The sequence below is a fragment of the Phocoena sinus genome, chromosome 3 (genome assembly GCF_008692025.1).
Source record: "Phocoena sinus isolate mPhoSin1 chromosome 3, mPhoSin1.pri, whole genome shotgun sequence".
Taxonomy (NCBI): Eukaryota; Metazoa; Chordata; class Mammalia; order Artiodactyla; family Phocoenidae; genus Phocoena; species Phocoena sinus.
The window spans coordinates 39,270,344-39,282,420 of NC_045765.1; the positions used below are offsets into that span (position 1 = coordinate 39,270,344).

Consider the following 12,077-nt stretch of genomic DNA (forward strand, 5'->3'; position numbering starts at 1 on the left):
TACTGCTGGACAATGAAATATAAAGTACCTGCAGTTTTTATGTGTTATGAGTTCTGCTTCTTTTGATTTTTTCCCAACCATTTAAAAATCTAAAAAGGATTCTTGGCTCTGAGGCTGTGCAAAAACAGGCCAAGGCTGGATTTGGCCCCTAGGCTGTCATTTGCAGCCCTTGATCTATACCATCCAGATACTGGATGCGTTCCTTAGAAAGGGCAGGTGTGAATTTATTTGGATAGGTTTGTTTTCCTGAGTGTACACTGAACATTGCCCCCTACCCTACTAGATGAGAAGTCCTCTGAAGGGAAAGATGGTGTTTTCATGCCGTGCTGTTAACATTTAAACTTTAGTTTTCATGTTATGAAATAAATAGATGCTCTTGTAAAATAAAAAGTTAAAACACTATAAAGTTGAAGTTCCTTGTATTCCAAACATTCCACCCAGCCCCCGCCCCAGATGATTGAGGTGAAGAGATAATACTGTAACAGTTTGGGCTATATCCTCTCAGGTCATTTTTTGTTGTTAATAGCATAGTCACATCTATTATTATTTTTCATAAAAATGTTCAAATTGTTTACAAAATCATTCTCTCTATAGTCTTTTAAAACTTGCTTTAAAGTTCATTCAACATTTTTGTTCAACAAGTCTTTACTGCAAAGCTACTACATGTCATGCATAGATTAGATTGAACTATATGAAATGGCTGATATTTAAACTAATTTTTAAAAACTTTCTATTTTGAAATAATTGTAGACGTCCCCAAACTTGCAAAAATAGTACAGAGAGAGCTACACATTCCTCCAGCTTCCCTCAGTGGCAACATCTTACACTATTACCGTACATTATCAAAATGAAGAAATTTACATCAGTACAATACAATTAACTAGACTACAAATTCTACTTGGATTTCACCAGTTTTTATATGCACTCATTATATTAAAAAAAAAAACGTTTTTGACCTTTAAAAATGACTAATATATATATCCTGTTACATCATTATACCTCAGTACTCTTAGATCATAGGAGGTGCCTTTTTCTAATAGCACCACAAAACCCTTCTTTGGCTGTGGGTTAATGAGTTTCTAACAGCTATCTTCACAGTTTCACTTAGAATGTCACTGTGGCCTTGCTTCAGAGAAATGACACACCCTTAACAGTTTGCCCTTGACTAAGTCATCCTGCAGAGTTTTCAGTAATTAACACATGATACACGGAATATTTTACAGTTAAAGTTTTCACATTTGAGAAAATTAGACATCATGCAACAGTATTAATAAAAAAAAATTGAATTGCCTACAATATTTCCACTCAAAGTCAGGTGCATTTAGCCTGGATTTCTTTTTAATTTTCTTTGGGGAACAAGAGGTATGCATGTGTTTGTATATATAGTTTGAAGTATTTACATGTTCATTCCCTACACTAAGTATAGCTTTATATCCTTAAAAAAATTACTATGTAATGATAATTTTCTCAGGTCCTTCAAATACTTTGTAAAAAGTTATCCAGAGATATAAAGGTTAAAAAAGACATAGGAGATCAGCTGGTGAAATAACAGCATTTTCAGACGAATAAACTGTGGCTCAGAGAGAGGAAATGTCTTGCCCAAGGTCACAGAGCCAGGAAGTCTGGGGGAAATACTTAGTGGTGGTAAAGCATGAGGGAGGCCGACTGGCAGCCTCACTGTGCTCTGAGGTCTGAGGTTAATTTTTTCCAGAAATTCCATTTTTCAGAGTACCCATGTATACCCAGAACTCAAGAGCCTAAAATTAAACCAGCAAGCCAATTTACTAATTTACAGTGTGAACCCTAACTGCTAAGGTGTCCCTATTTTGGTTTTTTTTTTTTTTTTTAATGTAAATACATTCTCACCTTGTAGGAAAATCTGATATTCATCAGAAGCATTGGTGAGTACGTGGACCTGGGAAAAGCATGGTTAATCTTAAGATTCTTTTGTTGTTGTTCTTGCAATTTAACTAATTTTTAAAAGATAGATACTACACCTGCATGACAAAACTACAAAGCGTACAAAAAACTTTTAAATAGAAAGTCAATCTGCCTTTCATCCCATGTGCCCATCCCCAGAGCCACTGTTGTCTTGGAGGCTAGTGTCTCTGTGTTAGTTTTCTGTTGCTGTTATTACAAATTACCTGAATGGTAGTGTCTTAAAATAGCACAAGGTGGAGGTATAGCTCAGGGGTAGAGCATTTGACTGCAGATCAAGAGGTCCCTGGTTCATGTCCAGGTGCCCCCTGCCCAAACTTGCTTTGGGGCTTCCCTGGTGGCGCAGTGGTTGAGAGTCCGCCTGCCGATGCAGGGGACGCGGGTTCGTGCCCCGGTCCAGGAGGATCCCACATGCCGCGGAGCGGCTGGGCCCGTGAGCCATGGCCACTGAGCCTGCACGTCTGGAGCCTGTGCTCCGCAATGGGAGAGGCCACACAGTGAGAGGCCCGCGTACCGCAAAAAAAAAAAAAAAAAAAAAAATAGCACAGATTAATCTTATAGTTCTGGAGGTCAGAAGTCCTAAAATCAAGGGGTTGGTGGGGCTGTATTCCTTCCGAATTGTCTGGGGGGGAATCAATTTCCTTGCCTTTTCCAGCGTTTCCGTGTCACTTGCTTTCTTTGGTTTTCAGCCCATTACCTCCATCTGTAAGTCAGCAATATAAGATCTTCAAATCTCTCTTTCTCTCTGGCCTCTTCTTCCATCCTCACCTATCCCAGCTTTGACATTTTGGCCTCCCTCTTATAAGGATCCTTGTGATTGCATTGGGCCCAGTGGGTAATGCAGGATAATCTTCCCATCTCAAGAGCCTTCACTTGATCACATTGCAAAGTCTCTTTTGCCATACATATACATATCACAAATTCTGAAGATTAGACACAGACACCTTTGGGTTTCATTAATTTGTCTACCATAGTCTCCAAGTGACTCATTCTTCCTCTCTTGACCAGGCCAAAAATGTATTATTAGTGGTAAAACGCTTATTGGTAATTTGTTCAAATACACCTCCATACTAACATGTATATGTTGGAATATATCCCTCCCGAATAAATGTTGCAAGGATTCAATTTAATTAAATGTAAACAGAAGCTCTCGTTTTCCCCACTCCCAGTGGATGGCCTTGCACAGTCAAGGTGAGCGCTGAGCCCTCTCTGGAGACCACGGCTCTGGACCATCACTTTTCTAGATTCAATGCAAATCATTATACCCATTTAGTCATCTTATGTGTGCTCAGCACCCATTTCCTTTTTCTTTCTTAGGCTGGTTTCCTCCATGGAAGGCCACTCTCATTCTTCATATGTCAATTTCCTTTACTACCTATATCTGTTTCCCAGGGCTGCGGTAACAATTATCACAAACAAGGTGGCTTAAAACAACAGAAGGTTATTCTCTCACAGTTCTGGAGGCTAGCAGTCTGAAATCCAGGTATCAGCACAGCCTTACTCTCTCTGAAGGCTCTAGAGGAGAATATTTCCTTGCCTCTTCCAGCTTCTGGTGCCGCAGGGATTCCTTGATTTATGGCAGCAGCACTCTCATCTCTGCCTGCGTGTTCACATGACCTTCTCTGTGTGTGGCTCTGTGTGTCCTCTTCTCTTCCTGTAAAGGTAACGGCCATTGGATTTAGGGCCTATCCTAAATCTAGGATGATTTCATCTTAAGATCCTTAACTAATTACATCTGTAAAGACCCTATTTCTAAATAAGGTTGCAATCTGAGGTTCTACTTGGACATGATTTGCGGCGGGTGGGCATGGGGACGATATTCAACCCACTACAATTCCTCTCTCACAGAATTGCTTTTCTTGCAAGTTCTGGGAGTCTCTGCCTCTGCCTGAACGTGCTCGTGGCAGCGTTCAGGGCCTTGAGAATGTAATGGCCAGCAGAACACAGAGGACACGAAAACCAATAGCCTGGACTTGTCTAACTCCTATCCCCCAGCCGCAGACATTGCTACTCTTCACAAGGAAGAAAAGCCAACCACCAGTGTGTACTTCTTGTTGCTCTTTGGTGTATAACACTGCAGCCCTATGAGTACTTCCATTTGGGCTTCTGGCATGTTCAGAAGGGAGAAGGAGAAGAAGGAGGAGAAACAGTCCTGTCTGGTATCACTCAGCAGTGTTTGTGTTTGCAAAATGTGTCTCCCTTTAGACACCTCCAATTTAAAATACAGATTAGCTCTGACAAAAATGACCCAGGCTGGCTTTTCTCTTTGATGGTTTCAATTTCAGGCTTACCCATCACAAATGATTTCAGCAGGATTTTGACAGAACAGGGTAGGAATTTTGAATACTTACATGCAGTTTCCGGCTCTAGGGGATAATAGCTGAGAGAAAAACAACATTAACTAAGTTGTAGGATATGAAAACATGCTGAATATCCCCCTCTGAGTTTTATGCTCCTAGGCATTCAACAAGTCACTTTCCCTGTAGAACGAATAAGCTCTCTTGTACCAGATTATGAACCTTACAAAACCTGTCACGTTTCTCCTTTTGCCTTGAGAGCAGAGAAGCTTGGGGGAAACAGCGATCAATTTCAATAATTATTACCCTATTGTTACATTCGGGCCTCCTCTGTGTGTGGCTTTGTGTTCTGCTTCTATGGGAAGGTTTTATTGCACGTACGACTTTGCAGCCCTCCTGGACATTCTCCCCTGCCCTGGCCCCGGGACACTGCTCTCACTCGCTGGCCCCTGCCCCCTGTTTCTTCTTCCTTCTCCTCCACCTCCTCTCCCTACCCTTTTTTTTTTTTTTTTTTTTTTGCGGTACGCGGGCCTCTCACTGTTGTGGCCTCTCCCGTTGTGGAGCACAGGCTCCGGACGCGCAGGCTCAGTGGCCATGGCTCACAGGCCCAGGCGCTCCGCGGCATGTGGGATCTTCCCGGACCGGGGCCCCGAACCCGTGTCCGCTGCATCGGCAGGCGAACTCTCAACAACTACACCACCAGCGAAGCCCCTCCTCTGCCTACCTTTTAAGTGCTAGGATTTCTCAGGATTCCTGCTCCCCTGTTTTTCTGGACATGTAGCCCTTGGGTTTCTTATACACTCTGAGGTTTTTATCTGCTGCCTGGATCCTGATGTCTCCTAAATCAGTATCTCCGGCTCCAACCTTTTCCCGACTTTGATTCAGATTCAAATCAGTCAACTGCTTATTATGCAAATAGTGTTTGCAGTGTCCCTCTGGTAGCTTACACTCAGCGACTCTAAATCTGAGCTCCCTGCCTTTCTCCCACTGCCTTGCTGCTGCTTCTTTTCCCAATCCTAGGGGACAGTTCAGGCAATGGCCCACTTTCTCAAGGAGGAAACTTTGACTCAGCTCTTTCTCACCCCCCATTCAATGTCCGTATCCTGTTGATCTCCCTCCTAAGCATTTCTGGAATCTGTCTCTCTCCCTTCACCTCTAGCTCTGAATTTCAGACCTGGAAGCAGGTAGATAGTAATCTCTTGGCTGTTCTCTTATCCTCCTAACTGGATCATAACCTGCTTGAAACGTTTCTGTGGTTTCCCACTGCTTACAGAACTGAAGGGAGACTTAGCAGCATGAAACAAAAGGCCTTCCGTGACTGGTTCCTGCCCATCTCCGTGCCATCCCCTGCCACCCCCGCACTTCTCATTTTACACCTGCACAGACGCTTGCCAGTTGAACGGGAACCATCCTGCTTCATGTTTCCATAGCTTTGCTGATGTTCTACCTAAAATGCCTTTACCATCTTGCTTTGTTAATTGTTACACAACCTTAACTCAGTTCAGGTGTTAACTCATTCAACAAACATTTATTGAGCACCAAGTATGTGTCAGGCAGTGTTGGAGTCCCACTGTTGAGCGGGCACAGAGGGACAGTGTCTTCACGGAGCTTAATTCTGATAGCACTCGCTGAACTACCATGGGGCTAAGTGCCTCTCCCTCTGCCCACCCTCCCCAGCGGCCTGTCCATCCTGCATCCTTACCTTTGGCCTGTTAGGCTGAAATAAGCTTCTGGTCTCCCTCCTCTAGTGTACTGTAAATTTCATGAGGGTGGGACCATGCCATATTCATCTCTGCATTCTTGGTGCCCAGAACTGTGCTTAGTACTCGGTAGATTCTCAGTATGGTTCCCTTGTTGAACTCAGCTATCAGTTATAAATCCATGACTCCGTGTCTCAGCTTAAATTTCACATTTTCAAGGATGTGACCCTCTAGAACCGGTCAGCCATCCTTCTGATATACCTCTGACACCTTATACTATTTCTTCCCAGAATTTTTTACAATTGCTTTTTTAGAACTATTGACATTACTTGTTTAAATTGGGTTTTCTGTACTAAGTTGTAAACTCCATCGAGAAGTACAGCTAGATGGTACAGCTAGAATAGTGCATGGCCTATAATAAATGCTTAATAAATATTTGTTAACTGATAGACTGACAGGTTTTCTTGCTGGAGAAAAGTCCTGAATGCATTACTGGGGCTTAAAGAAAATTTAGATTCAATTGCCTCCTGGCCTAATGCCTCACTCTACCCATCTATAAAATGAAGATTCTCCTGTGGGATAATACTGGACAGCAGATGAGCTTTAGATAAAAACATACCAAAACAAATGTGCATAAATAAATTATGCAAAAAAAGGAAAGTTGGGATTGAAAGATTAAACACATCAACTGAAGGGTCTATTTCAGGGTGTTGCATTTTATTCTCCCACAGGAAATATAAACATTATCTTCTCTTTCTCCTTCCCAGCATCTGAGACGCCATTTCTTGTGCAAAATGAATTTGAATCAGAACAGGTAAAAATTTTTGTGAAGTATTTTGAAGTATATGACCTACAGTTTTAAAATCCACAATAAAGTTTTGTGGAAATGGACTGGGAGAGCAGATCTACCTAAGGGCAAAATACATTGCAACTGTTATGAAACAGTGAAGGAATTTGTAGACTTGTACTCTTGGCAGAAATAATGTTGATATCGTTACTTCTATATGTGCAGACGCTTTGAAAAGAAAAAAGAAGTATAAACAAAAACATTGAAATTATTATGTGGTCCCTCTGCTGCCCCAGAATTAGTGACATTCTACAGAATCAACACCTGTCTCCAGCGTTCCTCTTATTTTCTGAGCTTATCCTTCATTCATTTGTATTATTGTGAAAGTGATTCACGCTGCTTCATGTAAAACCTTCAGGGAGTATAGACAACCTATAAGGGAAACGTGAAGGTCTCATTCATTCTTCCTTCTTCCCCTTCTCTCTCCTCAGAGAGAGATTATTGCCCTGCCTCTGCTGCCTTGAAAGAGAAGGCACAGGAAGCTGAGGGGATGGAGCCTGGCCTGGCCAATGGGAGATGGTGTAGCCCCCAGGGAACTAGATGCTGCCTGTAGAGCGGTGATTCTCAGACTGTTTGGTGTCAGGACCCCTTTATATTCATAAAAATTAAAACTGAGAAGTTAAAAACAATATGAATTCATTTAAAAAAGTATAACAAACCCATTACATGTTAACATAAATAATACTTTATGAAAAATAACTACATTTTCCTGAATGAAAAAATATTAGGGAGAAAAGTGGCATTGGTTTACATTTTGCAAGTCTCATTAATGTCTGGCTCATTAGAAGATAGAGGTTCTCGTATCTTGCATATTATGTTATCAGAGCACTGACACCTTCACATCAAATGTCACATAACTGTAACCTCTGGGAAACTTCACTGTACATCTCATGAAAGAATGACAGTAAAAATGGCGAATAATGTGTCCTGAAAATCATTTTGATCTCATGGGGGGGGTCCCCTGGCTACACTTTGCGAACCACCAATGCAGAAAATTTGAAATTGAGTTCCACCTTCCCTTTCATCTTATTGCCTCTAAAAGTCTAAGTCAGCCAGGAAAAGAACTAACACACAGGTGTAGGTAGAGCTGAAAGGATATAGGCAATGGCCAGTAAAGAGATCTGACAGTGGAGGGCACAGCTTACAGGACAGTTATTTTTTTAATCTTCACACCCCACAACCCAACTGCCTGGTGTTTAAGACTTAGGAAAATTTGAGGGAAGGGTCTGGGTAAAATGTTTCAGATTTTCCACTTTTAAAAATTTTTTTAAAGTCTAATTCATAAGGCTGGCTTTGTTTTGATCTTGAGACACATTGGGCAAAAGGTGGTGAGCTGCAGTGAAGCTGCCGGTCACTGGATGGTGTGCTAGTGATGGGAAACTCACGGGAGGATGCTGTTCGGAAATGAGTGACCCAATCGCCTTCCCTGTGTCTCACCAGATAAAAATGACCAACAACTACAACCTGCTCATGATCGTTGCTCCATCCCTGGGATTTGTGCTGTTGGCGTTGCTTCTGGCATATTTCCTTCGAGGTAAGGAGGGCAGGACCAGGTGAGATGAAGCCCTTCAGAGCTTTGGAAACTCCAGGGGGATCTGGGAGTGGATGGATTCTGCTTCCTGCCTGTTTTCCCCATTCCTTAGAGTCCCACTTCTATCATTGCCCTCATCCTCCCCGTCAAGGAGGCTAGAGGTAAACTCATGTTCCCCAAGATGCTAAAGGCTTTGAGCATCATGCCCCTGATAGAGTTTACATTTGGGGAAAGAACAGCATTTATTGGACACTTATTCTGTGCCAGTCCTGATGCTATATTCTTGACATACCTAACTCGTTTCATGCTCCTGACTGCCTTAAGTGGGAAGTACTATTCTTATCACTGTCTTGGGGTGGAGGAAACCCTGACCCAGCCTCTTCCTCTGGCTAGGAATGCCCCAGGAAGAGAGCCGTGAACCACCCTGGTCTTCTTATTTGTTCCCTTAAAGTAAAACTTCTTAACCTAGGGTCCACAGGTGGACCTCAGGGGACCAGTGAATCCCTTAAAATCGTGTGGAAAAGCACTTGTACATTCATATCTGCATTTTTCAGAGGACAGGGTCCGTAGCTGTCATTAGATTCTTGAGCTGGTCCATGACCTTGTGGCTGCCCTCCCCTGCTTTCAAAAAAAAAAAAGTTTTAAACCATTGCAAAATGAAATCATGAACCGGGGTTTAAAGTTTTCATGCCAAGTATAGGCACGTAGCACCTGGTCCTGTAAAAATGGGGAAAAAATTGTTCTGTAGTCATTAACAGAAACTGGTAGTAAGTGAGGAGCTCTGACTAGTAGTAACCATCTCAGCCTGTTTGAGCAAGAACAGGGAAACTCGTGTGTCTCCACATCTATCCCTAGTGAACACTACAAAAGGAAATGTGGAGCTTAGTGGAAGTTTGTCATTAACCTTCATACAAAGGCATGTTACAGTTTGGGAAATTATGGGTACATGTCCTAAGGAAGTGTTTTAAAACCCAAGTGAGTACCTGAATTCAAATAACTCAAGAATAAAGCAGCTTAGGGAATTCCCTGGCCCTCCAGTCGCCCTCCCTTTCACTGCCGGGGCCTGGGTTCAATCCCTGGTCGGGGAACTAAGATTCCTCAAGCCTCATAGCCCGGCCAAAAACAAAAGAATAAAGCAGCTTAACACCATTGCCCACAATGTTTGAACAACTCTGTGATTGATGAGCAGTAACTAGGGGCCTAAAGAAGCAATCATCTGATCTGGGGAAAGGTCAGAAATCTGGGGATTTCTCTACCAAATCCAGTTCCTAAGTTCCCACCTTTGGACCACCTCAGCTCTTCATAATGTTGCTCTGTCCCTCCCCCAGCATTTCACATAAGCACATCTACTCTGCTTCTAACCTGGCCTTGTCTTTTCAGGGAAAGTCATGAAAACCAATTGTGTCCAGAAACACACCAGGTAATTCATCTTGCACGACTGACTGTTGTAATGATTGTACAAGCTATTACAAATGATTAGATACTACTCAGTGGTTTAATGACTTGTGTTTGTATTCGGATTAAATACACGGTTGGAGAGATGTGGCATTAGAGGTGGAAAAGATGTGGGGATTCAGCTCACGTTAACCTCTGTCTTGGTTAACACTGTGATATTTGTCCAAAATGCAAATACAGTGGCAGGTTGCATTAACAGAAGTATGACATGCAAAAGAATGAAGGTGATATGTCATTCTACCCATTAGTTGTTCCACTCTGGGTGACTCACTTTAAAAGGTCATTGTTAAACTGGAGTTCACTGAGAGGAGAGTTGGCAGTGTGGAAAATGAAAAAACATGTATAGTATCATTCCTGGGATTTCATTCCTCTGGCAAATTAGACCGTGGGAGCAGTTTTTTGTTTTGTTTTTTAAATAATTTGAAGAGTCTCTGGAAAGGGATTTTGGATATCTGTCCTGTTAAATAGCTTTTTGGTAAAGAAATGAAAAGATTTGGTGTAAACTGTGATGAAGACCTTGCTTTCACTTAATAATTGCATCAATACCACAATATCTATATTAACAAGTAAATATTAACAAGTAGGGAAACTAAAGGTTAGCAAGGTAACTTTTCAAAGTCATACTTGGAGATCCTCTTGGTAAATAAACACATTTAGATCATGATTTTATACTTTGCTAATACAGAAACTTTAAATCCCCTTATTATAATAGATTGGCAAAAGCCCTTTATCCCCTGTGGCCTCAGTTTTCCCATCTGTGAAATGTGAGGCTTGGACTGGATGGACTCTGAGCCCTTTTAACTCTAACAGCCCTTGATTAGGTGTTTTATAATCTACCAGCATCCATTCATTCCTGGTCTTGGTGTTTCTCATCATCAGCCTCTCTTCTCTCTTTACAGGCTAGACAGTGTTGGAGAAAGTAAAAATGTACTCGACGAAAGAGAAAATGAAGATGGTCTTTTCACACTCTAACGTGCCCCTTTCTCTTAGGATTGAGGATGAGGATATGATGTGTGAATTATCAAAATAAGTCTTAGAATTTTTTTTTTTAAAAACCATCTGTTGCCTTGGTGTCACTGATCCAGTCTTGCCTTCGTTTCACAAGTGAAAGTTACCTTAGAGACCACACCTTCTCATGGTTTCATCTCTGTAGCATCACTGCTAAGTGATCTTCCACAGTATAAGTGAACACCTTCAGTGATGGTGAACTCACTATCACACCCAAGGAAGTCCATTCAATCTCAGGGCACTTCTGAGACTTGGAAACATTTAGAACAAAGTCTGTGTCCAGATAGCATCTGCCTGCTGGTCCTAGTTGAACTCGTGCTTACACAGAACAGGTCTAAACTCTCTTCTACCTGGTAGCAGTGCTCCAGATACTGAAAGGAGAACCTCATGTTTCTCTAAATTGCCTTGTTTCTGGAACATGATTTCTGGTCCCTTCCCTACCCTAGTTGCCTTTGCCTTGCATGCATTTGTATCTCTCCTTTTATGCCCAGCTTTAAGAATTCAGGGCCCCACTCTGGGTATGGTATGAACATCCTTGCGTTATTGATTGTCATCAATAACATATTGATGATATATTATGTATTGATTGTCATCAATAATGCAGGAAACGACATGGAATCACACCATCATCTTGACTCCCCTCTAAAATGTGTAGGTTTTCTATTATTTTCTCTTCACACCTGAGTATCTTTAGAGGTGACCATAGTGTCACATCTTAATTCTTGCTTGGGGAATTTAATGTTGGAAACAGCCAAGAGTTCATCAGAGTAAACTGTGGTGAATGACATGGATGTTCAAGCAGGGCGGGCACATGGATGTGACAGTGAGTTGGTCCAGATCAGTTTCTCTAAATAAAGTTCATGGGAATTGACTCCTCAATAAGAATAGGTTTATTTAAACCTACTTTGAGAGCTAGTAGCATGAGGAACCATGGGAGAGAGGTTAAAACAAGCAGTTGATGAGTGAATAGAAAGAATGTGCACCTGAGTGAGAGGCCTCTGGTTGGGCAGGAATGTGGAGCGTCAGCCAGAGCTGAAAGAAATTTGTCTGAAATACTTCCTGGTATGTTTGGGGCAGTAACCGCCTTAATGAAATAAGTGCACAGTCTTTCCAGGTAACCATACTTTATATTTCGACCCTCTTGACATTACTTTTAAGAGAGGGGGGAAAAAGCAGTCTTATGACTTGACTGCTACAGCCTCTAGATTCCTTGAACTGTTAGTTCACACGGATCCAGCAGTTAATAAAAACATCCCCCTCTTACCTGAGCACTTGGAGAACAACCTGCCCAGGGCAGCATG

At 42.0% G+C, this 12,077-nt stretch overlaps 1 protein-coding gene and 1 non-coding gene across 2 annotated transcripts in view; both read left to right on the forward strand.

The window, feature by feature from the left end:
• The window catches only part of TIMD4 (T cell immunoglobulin and mucin domain containing 4), a 34,756-nt gene extending 23,109 nt beyond the window's left edge, over window positions 1–11,647 (forward strand). Inside the window, exons 6-9 of the mRNA XM_032627331.1 lie at window positions 6,703–6,749; window positions 8,223–8,316; window positions 9,694–9,733; window positions 10,668–11,647. Of these exons, the coding sequence (XP_032483222.1) occupies window positions 6,703–6,749; window positions 8,223–8,316; window positions 9,694–9,733; window positions 10,668–10,740 (254 nt within the window). The 3' untranslated portion in view covers window positions 10,741–11,647. The remainder of the gene's footprint in view (window positions 1–6,702; window positions 6,750–8,222; window positions 8,317–9,693; window positions 9,734–10,667) is intronic.
• Window positions 2,177–2,248, forward strand: TRNAC-GCA. The gene has a single exon. It is a non-coding gene; the product is annotated as a tRNA-Cys (tRNA).
• Window positions 11,648–12,077: the final 430 nt, after the last annotated feature.